The sequence below is a fragment of the Hemitrygon akajei genome, chromosome 21 (assembly GCF_048418815.1).
Source record: "Hemitrygon akajei chromosome 21, sHemAka1.3, whole genome shotgun sequence".
In the NCBI taxonomy this organism is placed as follows: domain Eukaryota; kingdom Metazoa; phylum Chordata; class Chondrichthyes; order Myliobatiformes; family Dasyatidae; genus Hemitrygon; species Hemitrygon akajei.
In genome coordinates, this window is record NC_133144.1 from 60844106 (window position 1) to 60861484 (window position 17379).

The 17379-nt window shown below is 49.5% G+C and overlaps 1 protein-coding gene across 1 annotated transcript in view; it reads right to left on the bottom strand.

Annotated features, from left to right (window-relative positions):
* The window catches only part of igf1ra (insulin-like growth factor 1a receptor), a 318751-nt gene that overhangs the window by 37652 nt on the left and 263720 nt on the right, over positions 1 to 17379 (bottom strand). Inside the window, exons 11-13 of the mRNA XM_073025554.1 lie at positions 16833 to 17110; positions 12335 to 12477; positions 12067 to 12229 (exon numbers count right to left, since the gene is read on the bottom strand). Of these exons, the coding sequence (XP_072881655.1) occupies positions 12067 to 12229; positions 12335 to 12477; positions 16833 to 17110 (584 nt within the window). The remainder of the gene's footprint in view (positions 1 to 12066; positions 12230 to 12334; positions 12478 to 16832; positions 17111 to 17379) is intronic.

Consider the following 17379-nt stretch of genomic DNA (forward strand, 5'->3'; position numbering starts at 1 on the left):
TCACACACCCCTCCACACTCACTCTCACAGTCCCAGGACTATCCTTACACTGTCCCTCACACCCCCCTCCACACTCACTCTCACAGTCCCAGGACTATCCTTACACTGTCCCTCACACCCCCCTCCACACTCACTCTCACAGTCCCAGGACTATCCTTACACTGTCCCTCACACACCCCTCCACACTCACTCTCACAGTCCCAGGACTATCCTTACACTGTCCCTCACACCCCCCTCCACACTCACTCTCACAGTCCCAGGACTATCCTTACACTGTCCCTCACACACCCCTCCACACTCACTCTCACAGTCCCAGGTCTATCCTTACACTGTCCCTCACACACCCCTCCACACTCACTCTCACAGTCCCAGGACTATCCTTACACTGTCCCTCACACCCCCCTCCACACTCACTCTCACAGTCCCAGGACTATCCTTACACTGTCCCTCACACACCCCTCCACACTCACTCTCACGGTCCCAGGACTATCCTTACACTGTCCCTCACACACCCCTCCACACTCACTCTCACAGTCCCAGGACTATCCTTACACTGTCCCTCACACACCCCTCCACACTCACTCTCACAGTCCCAGGACTATCCTTACACTGTCCCTCACACCCCTCCACACTCACTCTCACGGTCCCAGGACTATCCTTACACTGTCCCTCACACCCCCCTCCACACTCACTCTCACAGTCCCAGGACTATCCTTACACTGTCCCTCACACACCCCTCCACACTCACTCTCACGGTCCCAGGACTATCCTTACACTGTCCCTCACACACCCCTCCACACTCACTCTCACGGTCCCAGGACTATCCTTACACTGTCCCTCACACACCCCTCCACACTCACTCTCACAGTCCCAGGACTATCCTTACACTGTCCCTCACACACCCCTCCACACTCACTCTCACAGTCCCAGGACTATCCTTACACTGTCCCTCACACACCCCTCCACACTCACTCTCACAGTCCCAGGACTATCCTTACACTGTCCCTCACACCCACCTCCACACTCACTCTCACAGTCCCAGGACTATCCTTACACTGTCCCTCACACACCCCTCCACACTCACTCTCACAGTCCCAGGACTATCCTTACACTGTCCCTCACACACCCCTCCACACTCACTCTCACGGTCCCAGGACTATCCTTACACTGTCCCTCACACACCCCAAACTCACTCTCACGGTCCCAGGACTATCCTTACACTGTCCCTCACACACCCCTCCACACTCACTCTCACAGTCCGACTATCCTTACACTGTCCCTCACACACCCCTCCACACTCACTCTCACGGTCCCAGGACTATCCTTACACTGTCCCTCACACCCCCCTCCACACTCACTCTCACGGTCCCAGGACTATCCTTACACTGTCCCTCACACACCCCTCCACACTCACTCTCACAGTCCCAGGACTATCCTTACACTGTCCCTCACACAACCCTCCACACTCACTCTCACGGTCCCAGGACTATCCTTACACTGTCCCTCACACACCCCTCCACACTCACTCTCACGGTCCCAGGACTATCCTTACACTGTCCCTCACACACCCCAAACTCACTCTCACGGTCCCAGGACTATCCTTACACTGTCCCTCACACACCCCTCCAAACTCACTCTCACGGTCCCAGGACTATCCTTACACTGTCCCTCACACACCCCTCCACACTCACTCTCACGGTCCCAGGACTATCCTTACACTGTCCCTCACACACCCCTCCACACTCACTCTCACGGTCCCAGGACTATCCTTACACTGTCCCTCACACACCCCTCCACACTCACTCTCACAGTCCGAGGACTTTCCTTATATACGCTGTCCATTGCACATCGCTCCACTGTTGCTGCTCCCTGCTTGTGGAGTTTGGGGTCAACATCAAGACCCTTTCAGAAACACCAACAGATTCCTTCTCGTGTCTACGAGCCGGAGATTTGATGGGGACAGACAAGCCCATGTAACGCTCAGTGGGCTGACTCCCGCTCATGGCCTGGGCGTGTGTGCACACAGACACAACTTTTGCTACTAGCGTACAAAGGAGTTTAAATTGCACACAAAAGGTTGTCACCATCTACCTTGTTGGCATGTTAAGTGTATTTCGTGATCGCCCACAATCACATTCCCTTTTCTGGTTTCTGATACAGACGGTAGTGACAATGTGTAGTTTGCAGATTTTAGAACTGCCTTATTTATACTGTTTTTATTCAAGAAATGATTCAGCGTTGTCATTGGGCAAAAAGTGCCCAGCACAAGATTTTTGCACACACTGGCTATTACAAACTAGAGGGAACATTGGCTAAAAAACACAAAATGCTGGCAGAACTCAGCAGGCCAGACAGCATCTATGGGAGGAGGTAATAACGACGTTTCGAGCCAAAACCCTTCATCAGGAGTGAAGTAACGTGGGATTGTCGAGGGGGGACAAGAAGTGGGGGGAGGGATAAAGTAGAGAGCTGGGAAGTGATCGGCTGGAGGGAAATGGGCAAGGGGGAAGGTGGAGAATTATGGGAAATAAAAGAGAAAGAAAGGTAGGGCTGGGGGGAGAGATTATAGTGAGGGGGGGGGGGGAAGAGAGAGAAAGAGAACCAGACTAAAATAATAGATAGGGATGGGGGTAAGGGTGGGGGGCAAGGGTATCAACGGAGGTCAGTGAGTTGGATGTTCATGCCGGCAGGAAGGAGGCTACCTAGGCGGGAGATAAGGTATTGGCTGTGGGCCGTCGGTTACAGGGCTCTCCCTCAGGGACGTGACTCCTTCTGGCTTTGGTTCCTCCTGTGCCGAGCTGTTCAGCTCTGTGTGCAGCTGTGACATGGGCACAAAGTGACAGGATGACAATTCTTCCCCTGCATGCTGAGGCACGTAGCGGAGTCAAGCGCCAGCTCACTGCGTCGGTGCAGCCCCCCTTCCTGGATACGGTGACCTGTGCTGGGTCAGTAAAACTCTCAAATCCCCGTCACCAGCGGATTGGCAGCCGGCTCACTCGTTCCTCCGCCGCACGCGCCCGGAGTTAGCCGTGCTGACGGGGCTGGGAGCACAGAAGCAGGCTAAAGTGGGGAGGCGTGTGGCCTTCAGCCATGGTTCACAATGCCCGGACACCCACCAAATGAAACATGCAAGCTGAAATTCACCAGAGTCTGTTTCCTGCCACCTTTAAACCCGTGGGCTCACTGTGACACTGCATTACGTATTGAAAATGTGAAATGAATGTCTGCTTGTGTTTTAATAGCATCCAGCAGTCAGGCAAAGATGTTAGTTAGTCATAAGGAATCGTACTGAACAAGGACCCGAGAGGCACCACCTTCTCTGACAGTACGCTCCAGATTATCAGCGCTCTCTGTGTAATGAAAAAACAATCCCTTTCCTCTCCTGGCTTTTACCCTTTTGCTTTTGATATCCCCACCTTGGGGGGGAAATCAAGATTCCATGCTTGAGTGCCATGGTAGCGTAGCAGTCAGTGTGACACTATTACAGCTCAGTGTGTTCCAGAGGTCAGAGTACAATTCTGGTGCTGTGGAATGCATGGGTTCTCCACGACTGCTCCGCTTTCCTCTCACGGTCCAAAGGCTTACTGGGTAAGTTAAGCGATCACTGTAAATTACCCCCCGATTAGGTTGGGGTTAATCAGGGCCGTGAGGTTACTGCAGCAGCATCGCTCGAATGCTCGGAAGGGCCTACACTGCATTGTATTGTTAAATAAATTAATTTCACTAAGTAATTGGGTATATTTAAAATGAAGGTTGATAGCTACTTAATTAGGAAAGGTGTTAAAGATTACAGGGAGAAGGCAAAAGAATGGGGTTGAGCGGGAAAATAAATCAGCCATGACTGAATAGCAGATTAGACTCAATGGGCCGAATGGCCTAATTCTGCTCCTTTGTCTTACGACCTTACGAGGAGCTTGTTCAGATAGACTCATTTAGGTTACCGTCAGATGCACCAGGGTGCAATGAAATCCCCTGCTCATCGGGGTCACCACCACGATGCCACTCTTTAAACAAAAGGGGGATGATTTTAGACAATTCCCGACAGGCTATTTAACCGGAGGTCAGAGGAGGTTTGGTGAAGAAATACAAACAAAATTAAACCTCGATTTGTGGCCATCACAGGCGAAGTGAGTATTTATTACCAACCCTGCCCATTGTACCTCGATACAATTGAGCACTTAGTGAAGATTAACAGGCAAGTAAGATGACTGTTATTGTGGTTGGAGCATTTTACAGTTGAAGGGGATTTAAAGGTGGATTTTTTACATAATCTAACAGAGCAATGGTCATTTCCACTGAAAGCAGCTCCTTCTATTTCTTCCTGTGTTCTGGGATGCTTCGGAATGTTTGTACATATCGAAGGTGATGAACTGAGAGCTTCGATACATACATGGAATTATGATGTAGTGGCCATTACAGAGACTTAGCTGGCACCAGGGCAGGAATGGATTCTTAATATTCCTGGATTTCAGTGCTTTAAAAAGGGATAGAGAGGGGGGAAGAGGTGGCATTACTGGTCAGGGATACTATTACAGCTACAGAAAGGGTGGGTAAAGTAGCAGGATGCTCTTCTGAGTCAGTATGGGTGGAAGTCAGGAACAGGAAGGGAGCAGTTACTCTACTGGGGGTATTCTATAGGCCCCCTGGTAGCAGCAGGGATACCAAGGAGCAGATTGGGAGGCATTTTTGGAAAGGTGCAAAAGTAACAGGGTTGTTTTCATGGGACACTTTAACTCCCCTAATATTGATTGGCACCTGATTAGTTCCAATGGTTTAGACGGGGCAGAGTTTGTTAAGTGTGTCCAGGACGGATTCCTGTCACAGTATGTTGACAGGCCGACTAGGGGAATGCAATACTAGATCTAGTATTAGGTAACAAACTGGGTCAGGTTACAGATCTCTCAGTGGGTGAGCATCTGGGGGACAGTGACCACCACTCCCTGGCCTTTAACATTATCGTGGAAAAGGATAGAATCAGAGAGGACAGGAAAGGGAAGGGCAAATTATGAGGCTATAAGGCTAGAACTTGCGGGTGTGAATTGGGATGATATTTTTGCAGGGAAATGTACTTTGGACATGTGTTCGATGTTTAGGGATATCTTGCAGGATGTTAGGGATAAATTTGTCCCGGTGAGGAAGATAAAGAATGGTAGGGTGAAGGAACCGTGGGTGACAAGTGAGGTGGAAAATCTAGTCAGGTGGAAGAAGGCAGCGTACATGAGGTTTAGGAAGCAAGGATCAGATGGGTCTATTGAGGAACATAGGGTAGCAAGAAAGGAGCTTAAGAAGGGGCTGAGAAGAGCAAGAAGGGGTCATGAGAAGGCCTTGGCGAGTAGGGTAAAGGAAAACCCCAAGGCATTCTTCAATTATGTGAAGAACAAAAGGATGACAGGAGTGAAGGTAGGACCGATTAAAGATAAAGGTGTCTGGAGGCTGTGGAAGTGAGCGAGGTCCTCAATGAATACTTCTCTTCAGTATTTACCACTGAGAGGGAACTTGATGACGGTGAGGACAATATGAATGAGGTTGATGTTCTGGAGCATGTTGATATTAAGGGAGAGGAGGTGTTGGAGTTGTTAAACTACATTAGGACCGATAAGTCCCCGGGGCCTGACGGAATATTCCCCAGGCTGCTCCACGAGGCGAGGGAAGAGATTGCTGAGCCTCTGGCTAGGACCTTTATGCCCTCGTTGTCCACGGGAATGGTACCGGAGGATTGGAGAGAGGCGATCATTGTCCCCTTGTTCAAAAAAAGGTAGTAGGGATAATCCAGGTAACTATAGACCAGTGAGCCTTACATCTGTGGTGGGAAAGCTGTTGGAAAAGATTCTTAGAGATAGGATCTATGGGCATTTAGAGAATCATGGTCTGATCAGGGACAGTCAGCATGGCTTTGTGAAAGGCAGATCGTGTCTAACAAGCCTGATAGAGTTCTTTGAGGAGGTGACTAAGCATATAGATGAGGGTAGTGCAGTGGATGTGACCTACATGGATTTTAGTAAGGCATTTGACAAGGTTCCACACGGTAGGCTTATTCAGAATATCAGAAGGCATGGGATCCAGGGAAGTTTGGCCAGGTGGATTCAGAATTGGCTTGCCTGCAGAAAGCAGAGGGTTGTGGTGGAGGGAGTACATTCGGATTGGAGGGTTGTGACTAGTGGTGTCCCACAAGGATCAGTCCTGGGACCTCTACTTTTTGTGATTTTTATTAACGACCTGTATGTGGGGTTAGAAGGGTGGGTTGGCAAGTTTGCAGACGACACAAAGGTTGGTGGTGTTCTGGATAGTGTAAAGGATTGTCGAAGATTGCAGAGAGACATTGATAGGATGCAGAAGTGGGCTGAGAAGTGGCAGATGGAGTTCAACCCGGTGAAGTGTGAGGTGGTACACTTTGGAAGGACAAACTCCAAGGCAGAGTACAAAGTAAATGGCAGGATACTTGGTAGTGTGGAGGAGCAGAGGGATCTGGGGGTACATGTCCACAGATCCCTGAAAGTTGCCTCACAGGTAGATAGGGTAGTTAAGAAAGCTTATGGGGTGTTAGCCTTCATAAGTCGAGGGATAAAGTTTAAGAGACGCGAGGTAATGAATCAGCTCTATAAAACTGGTTAGGCCACACTTGGAGTACTGTGTCCAGTTCTGGTTGCCTCACTATAGGAAGGACGTGGAAGCACTAGAAAGGGTACAGAGGAAATTTACCAGGATGCTGCCTGGTTTAGAGAGTATGGATTATGATCAGAGATTAAGGGAGCTAGGTCTTTACTCTTTGGAGAGAAGGAGGGTGAGAGGAGAGATGATACAGGTATACAAGATATTAAGAGGAACAGATAGAGTGGACAGCCAGCACCTCTTCCCCAGGACACCACTGCTCAATACAAGAGGACATGGCTTTAAGGTAAGGGGTAGGAAGTTCAAGAGGGATATTAGAGGAAGGTTTTTTACTCAGAGAGTGGTTGGTGCGTGGAATGCACTGCCTGAGTCAGTGGTGGAGGCAGATACACTAGTGAAATTTAAGAGACTACTAGACAGGTATATGGAGGAATTTAAGGTGGGGGGGGGTTATATGGGAGGCAGGTTTTAAGAGTCGGCACAACATTGTGGGCCGAAGGGCCTGTACTATGCTGCACTACTCTTTGTTCTATATTGCCTTCATTCACTAACTGAAACACACTGGACTCTCTTCCCTTCTCCCATTAACCCATAGGTTCACTGGGCTATTTGTTATGACACTGAGTTGCATATTTAAAAATCAGTGAAATTAAAGAGTGAAGCATAGAAACATAGAAAACCTACAGCACAATACAGGCCCTTCGGCCCACAAAGCTGTGCTGAAAATGGCCTTACCTTAGGCTTACCCATAGCCCTCTATTTTTCTAAGCTCCATGCACCTATCCAGGAGTCTCTTAAAAGACCCTATTGTTTCCACCTCCACCATCGTCACCAGCAGCACATTCCACACACTCACTACTCTCTGCATAAAAAACTTACCCCAGACATCTCCACTGTATCTACTTCCAAGCACCTTAAAACTATGCCCTATCGTGCTAGCCATTTCAGCCCTGGGAAAAGCCTCTGACTATCCACACGATCAATGCCTCTCATTATCTTGTCCACCTCTCATCCTCCGTCGCTCCAAGGAGAAAAGGACGAGTTCACTCAACCTATTCTCATGAGGCATGCTCCCCAATCCAGGCAACATCCTTGTAAATCTCCTCTGCACTCTTTCTATGGCTTCCACATCCTTCTCGTAGTGAGGCAACCAGAACTGAGCACAGTACTCCAAGTGGGGTCTGACCAGGGCCCTATATAGCTGCAACATTACCTCTCGGCTCCTAAATTCAATTCCACGATTGATGAAGGCCAATACACTGTATGCCTTCTTAACCACAGAGTCGACCTGCGCAGCAGCTTTGAGTTTCCTATGGACTTGGACCCCAAGATCCCTCTGATCCTCCACACTGCCAAGAGTCTTACCATTAATACTATATTCTGCCATCATATTTGACCTACCAAAATGAACCACCTCACACTTATCTGGGTTGAACTCCATCTGCCACTTCTCAGCCCAGTTTTGCATCCTATCAATGTCCCGCTGTAACCTCTGACAGCCCTCCACACTATCAACAGCACCCTCAACCTCTGTGTCATTTGGGTTTAAATAGGAGAAGCATCAAATAATGAGTAAGAGGTCATCTCAAATCCCGAAACTCTCAGAGTGAGGCCTGTGATCACGTAGCCAGGAGCAGAACTAGGAGTTACTCTATTTCCAGCTTTGTCACTATATTTCACGGACGTGCTCCAAGCTAACCTGAAGAAAGACACCCCTGGGTGTTGCTGACCCATGACCACTCTCGAGACTGGAGGGAGTGGATGGGCGGGGGTTGGAAGGTAAACCTTCACATCCTATCAGACAGCTCCCAGGATCACCAGTGGCAGGGTCTGGCATTAATCATATTCCTCAGAAGCTGCCCAGGAAAGTGATAAATTGGTTTATTATTGCCACATGCACTGAAGTATGGCGAAAAACTTCTTCTGCACACCATTCATACAATTTAAATCGTTGCACACTGCATCGAGGTAGTGGAAGGTAGACAGTGGTTGTCCTTGCCCAGTGGTGTGGTCTGGGCTTGGTCAGGAATCAGGAGCTGGGAGTCCAGTGGATCACTGGCTAAGGGCAACGGAGACGAATAGTGGCACTAACTTCACCACAGACCGGGCCATGGAGGGCAATTCCTACCCGCCACCTTCACCCACTGTGATGCCCACCATTCTGTCTCAATTTCAGTTACACTCACCCACCAACACCAGCTGCAGAATCGTGAGGCAAAATGCTTATTGTAAACGGAGACACACGAGGCTGTGATGCTGAAATCCAGAGCAACATGCAATCTGCTGGAGAAACCCAATGAGTCAAGGAGCATCCAAAGAGGCAAAGTTGAGTCAAGACCCTTAATCTGGGCAATTTATTATTAATGCCTGGGCTGAGCGATGTTTTGACTTCCTCACGCTTAAATATAACTTATTTTGATGTATATAATCTAAAATTCTCTCTGCAGCTTTAAGACCGCAAGACATAGGAGCAGAATTAGGCCATTCAGCCCATCAAGTCTGCTCCACAGTTCAATCATGGCTGACTCATTCACCGCACCGACTGTGGAATGGTAACGTACAGCACCAGCAATCAGTGATCAGGTTTCAGTTCCCTGCGTGGTCTGGAAGGAGCTTATACATTACTCCCCTGGCCCCTTGAGTTGCCTCTGGGTGCTCCAGTCCACCCCCAACACAATCCAAAGATGCACAGATTAGTAAAGAGTGGGCCACTTGCGGGCTGCCTCCAGCACATCCTCAGACTGAGCTGGTCGTTGATATAAACAACACTGCATGTTCAATGTTTAAATGTTCAAGTGACAGATAAAGACAATCTTTAATGAAAAATCTCTTAACCCCATTTGTTGCCTTCTCCCCATAACCTCTGACATCATTACTAATCAAGAACCTATCGACTTATGCTTTGACTTGGCCTCTACAGCCATCGCAAGGTGACAGTTTTCCGAGTTTTCAGTTATCTTTGGCTCAATTGCGATGTTTATTTTTCTGTTTCAAAGCTGGAATAAAGGCATCTGCTCTCTCTGGCCAGCAAGGCTGTACGAGCCAGAGGGATTGGCTCCTGGGCTCTCTGCCCTCCCTCAGCCTGCCAGCTCCTCATCGCAGTCATCTATGCGTAATAGGATCCGGGGCGAGGCTGGTGACGTTCCTCTGGCTCCTATCCAGCGTGAAACAGAGGTGGTAACTACAACAAACCGAGTTGCACAGCAGAATCTAAATGGGGAAAGTGACCGAGCTAAATCTCTGGCAATCTGCCAGCAGCAAGCTCTGTATCCAAACCCTGAGCCCAGGGGCTAACTGGGGTAGGCCATTCAGCCCTTCAAATCTGTTCTGAGCTTCAGTGGCAGGCCCCCATTGGTGGGGATCGCCCAATGATGTTGCATCCCAGTTGTCTATATCATCGGCGCAGCGCCATAGATACGGGAGGCAGGGCAGTACGATACAAAGAGCAAGCTTTTGCCGATGTAGCAAGCTCCATCTCTCCACGCAGCTGATGAATCGATAGGAACGACAGAGACCGATACAGTTTGGCACCAGCTGCGTTGCAGGTATCGCCGGTCACAGCCGAACTCAGCCTCGGGCTGCCTTCTCCAGATTGTTCCCTAAGGTTTCATCCCGAAGCCTTCCCCATGAGCAGGCAGAGCCGCAAGGCCGCAGAGGCTTTCCCTCTCCTAGCTGACCTGCCAAACCATGGTCGGTCAGCCCTGTTTGACCATTAGTAGTCCAAATCAATCCACGTTACTCTCAGTTTTGGAATTTTCATTGGATATCCCCCCCCTCCACCCCACCATACAGCATTTTAAGGGAGGGGCCTAAATATTTAATGCCTGCCTGTTACAGAGAAAGCTGAAGTTGGGGCTTGTGGTGGGGGCAGCTGACAGGCGCTACATTCCTTTGGGGGATGGGTGGGGTAAAACACCACCCACTCCCCTCCATGGGGGAGAGTGGGGCAATATAGGGCCCCTCCCCAAGACTGAGTTGAAAGCTTAATAAATCAGCCTAGCAGACATTCTTTAGGGCGGAGGGGAAGCACATAGCCAGGGATCTCTCAGAGTTGGGAGCCGTACGTGTCCGCACTGTTCCCCCGGAGGACAGTGTGAATCGATGAAAGGCTGACTTACAGCAGCCCCTGGGTCCAGAGGGGGACTTGAGGACCCGCAGGCCACTGCATGAGAGGTGAGGACAGGGTGGAGGGCAGCAGAACAAATTGCAATGGCAGACACCTGGGTTCAATTTCCTTCGCTGTCTGTGAGGAGTTCATATGCTCTCCCTGTGACCATGTGGCTTTCCTCTCAATGCTCTGGTTTCCTCCCACATTTCAAAGGCCCGTGGTCAGGGTGAGTAAGCTGTCCGCACGCTTCCTTGGCACTGGAAGTGTGGCGACACTTGTGGGCTCCCCTAATCACATCTCGGTCGTGGATGCAGACGACAGGCACTTCACTCAACAACACACACAAAATGCTGGTGGAACGCAGCAGGCCAGGCAGCATCTATAGGGAGAAGCGCTGTCGACGTTTCGGGCTGAGACCCTTCGTCAGGACATCCGGCCCGAAACGTCGACAGTACTTCTCCCTATAGATGCTGCCTGGCCTGCTGTGTTCCATCAGCATTTTGTGTGTGGTGTTGTTTGAATTTCCAGCATCTGCAGATTTCCTCGTGTAGGCACTTCACTGTAAGTTTTGATGTACGTGTGACAAATAAAGCTAAGTTTTTATAAAATGGCTGACACATACCAGACACAAGCAGGGGCCAGAGGGGAGGAGTGTGCATTCCCACCCCTCGTTTCTGACCTAACTAACCACCTGAGTGGTGCCGGGATCCAGAACAACTAACATAGCGCTGGAGGGATTCAGCAGGTCGGGCGGCGTCTGTGAGGGGGAGAGCGGGTTGATGTTTCAGGTCGAGCCGTTGCATTGGGATCGAGAGCAGAGACGGGATATGGCTGGTATGGTGAGACAGGAGTCTGAGGTGCTGGTGGGGGGTGAGGAGGGCTGAAAAATGACAAGTAATTGTGCCAGGTAACAGAAGAGAGGGAGAGTGGGTGGGCTGGGAGCCAGGGGCAGTTGGCTGATAGATGGAGGGCAACAAGGACAAAACAAAGAGGGCCGGTGAAGAGGGCAGGGAGGGTGGACCTCAGAGGCAGCCGCTGGAGTGCGATAAACAATCACCTCAGGCTCCAGTTGTACCTCACCCCTCTCCACTTTATACTGGTCCTCTCCCCTCTCCGTTCTCAATTCAACCAGAGTCACCGAAAACTCCCTCCCACCGCCCTCGACCCCTGAATTCCTCCAGCAGATTGTTTTGTTGCTCCAGGTTCCACCATCAGCAGTTTCTTGCACCTCCTCTGGGATCTCGTGGTGATCGAGCCTCCCCAGGACAGAGGGCGGGCTGGGGTGTGAGTGAGGGTTGCCAGGTAACCAGGACACAGTGATGTGCCACCAGGAAGGTTGCTCCACTTACGTTTGGCTTTGATGTAGAACATCACCGGGTCAGTCCAGGAACCGTTCCCGGAGAGCGAGGTCGCTCGCACCTCGGCGGTGTAGTTACCGGGGCTCAGTCTGTCCAGCCTGCAGCCACCGCTGCTCGACCTGTAGCGCTGTCGGGAGACACACTCCTGCTGAATCTGTAACAATAAACACGACACCGTCAGGACAGCGAGGAGGCAGAGCAGAACTATGACAGAGGATAGCTCTGTCCCTCCGACAGTACGACTGATCAGCCGACTCACCTCATTGTCTCCACGACTGTACTTCACTTCATACATCAGAATCAGGCCATTGGGATTGGATGGCTCCGGCCACTTGAGGTAAATGCTTGCGTCATCGTCACCAGGCTCCCAAATCACCGGGCCTGGTATGTTGTCAGCTTTATCTGGAGGGGGCAGACAAGGAAATACATTATTCTCCAGATCAGCGCTGAAAATTGCTTGCCACTGCTCATCTCCGGGCTGTAACCCCTCCCCTCCCAAATGAACACCAGGAAAGAGATTCCCTGAGACTACAGGCTCACAGTGCACCCCCTCCCCATTTCCCAAGGTCCTGGCCTAATCATCGCCCATTTTGCCTCTCACCCCACCTGCTTTTCAGAGCATACTGTACAAAGTGAAACAATAAAGCACATAGCAGGCCCTTTGGTCCACAATGCTGTGCATCTATCCAATCAACTCAACCTGCCCAACGTAGATCAGTCTAACCCTTCCTTCCCACAATCCTCCATTTTACTTTCAACCATGTGCCTACCTAAGAGTCTCTTAAATGTCCCTAACGTATCTGCCTTCACCACCACCCCTGCCTTCCTGGAACTCACCACCCTCTGTGTAAAAACTTACCTCTAAAACCCCCTCTATACTTTCTTCTAATTATCTTAAAATTATGCCCCCTTGCATGAGCCATTTCTGTCCTGGGAAAAGGTCTGTGGCCGTCCGCTTGATCTATGCCTCATCGTCTGGTACACCTCTATCACCTCTCAACCTCCTTTGCTAATTCTTTCCCTTGAGCAAAGCCACAGATTGCCTGTAGATCATCAACAACCCATCGATTGTCTGACTTACTAAAGACAAGAGGGTTGCAGTGGTGGGAGGCTGCCCTGATTGCAAGGGTCTAACCAGTGGTGTACCACAGAAATCAGGGCTGGGGCGATTTGGACGTGAATATAAAAGGTATGATTAGTAAGCATGCGGATGGTTTCTTACGGTTGTCATAGCCAGGGGTGGGGGTGGGGGGGGGGGTGGAATAATGGGAATAAGCACCCACTACCCACTAAACACTCCTGGTAGCAAACATCTCAAATATCCGGTGACAACCAAGTCCATCTCCTGGCATTCACGTGTGGCTTAGCTACTAGGCCCGGCGGAACCATTTCTACTGACAGGAGAAGGGGCAAAAGTGGGTTACTGGCACCTTGAAACCAGATACTCCAGGCAGATGGGGCTCATCAGCTGTGGTTGGCAGCTCATCTAGAGAAGGAAAACTCTGATCTCAAACCTCCACTGCCTTGTGGTTGTACCCACTCATGGGGAAGGCTTCAGGAGTAAACCCTGAGGTAAAAATCTGAAGCTGGGGTCAGTAAGGCAGGTCCTACGCGGAGTTCAACGTTGACGGGCAACCCCTGCGACACCACTGGTGCTAAACTGTATCGGTCTCTGCTTTCTTTTGGATTCACCAGCTGCGTGGGGTGGGGAGCCTGCTGCCTGGGCAACAGCCTGCCCTCCATATCGAACTGCCCTGGCTTGTGTATCATGTAGACAGCATCCGCTGTCAACCCTGCCCAACAAGGATGGACAGGGAAGGTGATGGTCAGGGAGGACTGTTGCCTGAGGATACAGTAGGATATAGATTAGATGGGAAGGTGGTGAAGCAACGGCAAATAGTATTTAATCTCAACAAATGCCAGGTGATGGGACTTGGAATATCAAATTCAGGTAGAGCGTAAGAAGCACATGGCAGGGCAGCGAAGAACGTCAATGAGCAGAGACCTTGGAGCACACGTAGATAGGGTGGTGAAGAAGGAACATGGCACGTCTGCCTTCATAGTCTGGGGAGAAGAATACGGGAGGTGGGATGTCATCTTAGACCATAAGACATAGGAGCAGAATGAGGCCACTCAGCCCATCGAGTCTGCTCCACCATTCAATCGTGGCTGAGTCATTTACCATACCGAGGGCAGTGCAGTAGCGTAACGCTTTACAACAATCAGTTACCGGGGTTCAATTCCCGTCACATCTGTAAGGAGCTCGTACGTGCTTCCTGCGGCCCCGTGGGGTTTCCTCCGGGTGCTGCAGTCCCTCCCCCAGCATTTCAAAGACGTACAGATTAGTAAGGTTAGTGAGTTGTGCCCAGAATCAGTGCGACACTTGCTGGCCGCCCCCAGCACATCCCTGGACTGTATTGATCGTTAACGCCAGCTCACTGTATGTTCAATGTTTTAATGCGCATGTGTCAAATAAAGCTAAACTTTCATTCTTAATGAAAGATCACTTAACCCCATTCTCCTGCCCTCTCCTCATAACCTTTGACACTCTTACTAATCCAAGAATCTATCAATCTTTGCTTTAAATACACTCAATGACTTGGCCTCTACAGCATCCATGGCAATGAGTTGCAGATTCACCCCCCTCTGGCTGAGGAAACTCCTTGTTCTGTTCTGAAGGGATGTCCTTGTATTCTGAGTCTGTGTCCTCTGGTCTTAGACTCTCCCACATTACAAAACAGTAGGCAATCCAAAAAGGATGCGATTGCGCTGAAGATTTTGTGCAGGAGATTTGCCAGGATGTTGCCTGGAGTGGACGATTTTTATTTGGGGAGAGATTAGATATGCCAGTGGATGTGTTTTCCCAGAAGTGAGGCTGAACTGTTATAAGCATAAAAGATTATTATGGCCATTGTTAAGCCAGATGGTCAGAATCTTAATTTCAAAATTCAAAGTAAATTTACTATCAAAGTTTATATATGTCAGCATATACAACCCTGAGATTATTGCCGCATGTTAGGGGTATTAAAAACAAAAGGCCATATGTTTAAGATGAGAAGAAAGAGATATTTTTGCTACTTTTATACTCAGATATGGCAAATCCCTGAGATGAGGAGGTACCAGTTAAAAGGGCACACAATCACAGCATGAGAGTCATGTGCTAACATTTAGCCAATGAAAAATGAAAAGGTGGTAAACCATCATGTATTTGCTATACTGCCTTTCTGCCAACAGGCGGCGATAGACACCACATATATACAAGTTAACAAAATATACGAGTTTACAAAATACAAATTGTGTGTTAGTCTTGCACTAATTCAACCATTATCTTATTAAAAACATTAAAAAACAACTAGTTCCAACAAGGTGCTGGAATCAGATGCAATTACGATGTAGGAAGCATTTGTCCAGACACAATAGACAAGGCATAGAAGTGAACAAGTGGGAGTAGTATTAACAGGCAAAATGATCAGCACAAACATGGTGGGTTAAACCATAAGACAGAAGCAGAATTAGGCCATTCAGCCCATCGATTCTGCTCTGCCATTCTATCATGGCTGATTCCAGATCCCACTCAACCATATCCTTTGAAGCCCTGACTGATCAAGAAATGATCACCTTCTGCCTTAAATATGCTCACGGACTTGGTCTCCACCACAGTCTGTAGCAGAGCATTCTACAGATTCACTACTCCCTGGCTAAAAAAAATTCTTCCTTACCTCTTTGTTAAAAGGTCGCCCCTCAATTTTGAGGCCATGTCCTGTCATTCTGGATATCCACATTCAATCTGGTTAGTCCTTTTGTGGCGACCCACTTCCCAGCGCACTCGAACCGGCTCACAAAGTGGCGCGCGCCGGCATCGAGGCCGGTCCCAAAGAGGGCGCCAAGCCTGCTTCACCAGCAAGGGGAAAAGCCCGCGCGCGGGACGGGATTGTGAATACGTGCCCTCTACAGCATTCCCGCCCGGGGAGGGCGGGAACAGGAAGGCTTTAAAGCGAGGCCGCGAAGTTTGAACAAACCTCTTTTGCAACTGCAGCTCACCGACTGCATGTCATTATTTCAGTGCTGCGTGTAGCACACCGCTGCACTTTCAGCATTCAGTAGGTTTCAATGAGATATCCCTGCATTCTTCTAAATTCCAGTGAGTACAGGCCCAAAGCTGCCAAACACTCCTCATGTTAACTCCTTCATTCCCAGAATCATCCTTGTGAACCTTCTCTGGACTCTCCGATGACAATATATCCTTTCTGAGATATGGGGCCCAAAACTGTTGACAATACTCCAAGTGCAGCCCGACAAGTGTCTTAAAAAGCCTCAGCATCATCTCCTTGCATTTATATTCTATTCCCCTTGAAGTAAATGCCAACATTGCATTTGCCTTCTTTACCATAGACTCAACCTGTAAATTAACCCTCTGGGAGTCTGGCTCGAGAACTCCCAAGTTCCTCTGCTGCTCTGGTGTTTGAACCTTCTCCCCATTGAGATAATTGTCTTTACCAATGTTCTTTTTACCAAAATGAAGGACCCTTCACTGCTGTCTGACACTATGACTACATGGTAGAACAGGCTAGAGGAACCAACTAGCCTCCTGTTCCTAATTAATTTCAATACCAATTTGCGTGATTGGTCTTGCTCCTCAAGAGTTTATTTACCCGGAAACCCAACTTTCCCCCACCACAAGACATTCACCGCCCTTCTTGTCAAGGCTCCTACCTGGTACACAAGGACTGACTTGCCGCTTCCTGTGGCCCACTCACCTATCGGCATGGTCCTCGCAAACACAAAGGTGGAAACGCTGCAGCCGAGCTTGAGGGCTTCGTGGTTGCAGGCGTGAATGTCGACGCGGTACGTGGTGAAATGCCGCAGGTTAGAGATGACCGTCCTGTCGCTGCACCGCACTTTGCTTTCGGAGAAGGGGTAGTCTTGCTTCCTCTCGGGGTCGGAGCTGTTCCGGCGCGGCTCGGGGGGTCTCGTACCATTCACAGGGAGGGACGCATTGGCCACGCCGAAGGTATCTCTGCGCTTGCGTAACGGCCTGTTGGAAAACCACAGACCTGAATAAGACCAACATGAATCCAAGAGCCATCCGCCAAAATCTCAAACATGCAATGAGTTTAAAAGGCTCCTCGTGCTTCAGATTACTTCCCCTGATGGATCAGTTAACTGGTGTTACGCTGATACGAAGCGACTAGAGGAAAGTATAGGGGAGATGTCAGTATTAACACAGAAAGTCAAAGTAAAATTTATTATCAGAGTACATACATTTCACCACATATAACCCTGAGTCTTTTTCCTGCAGGCATA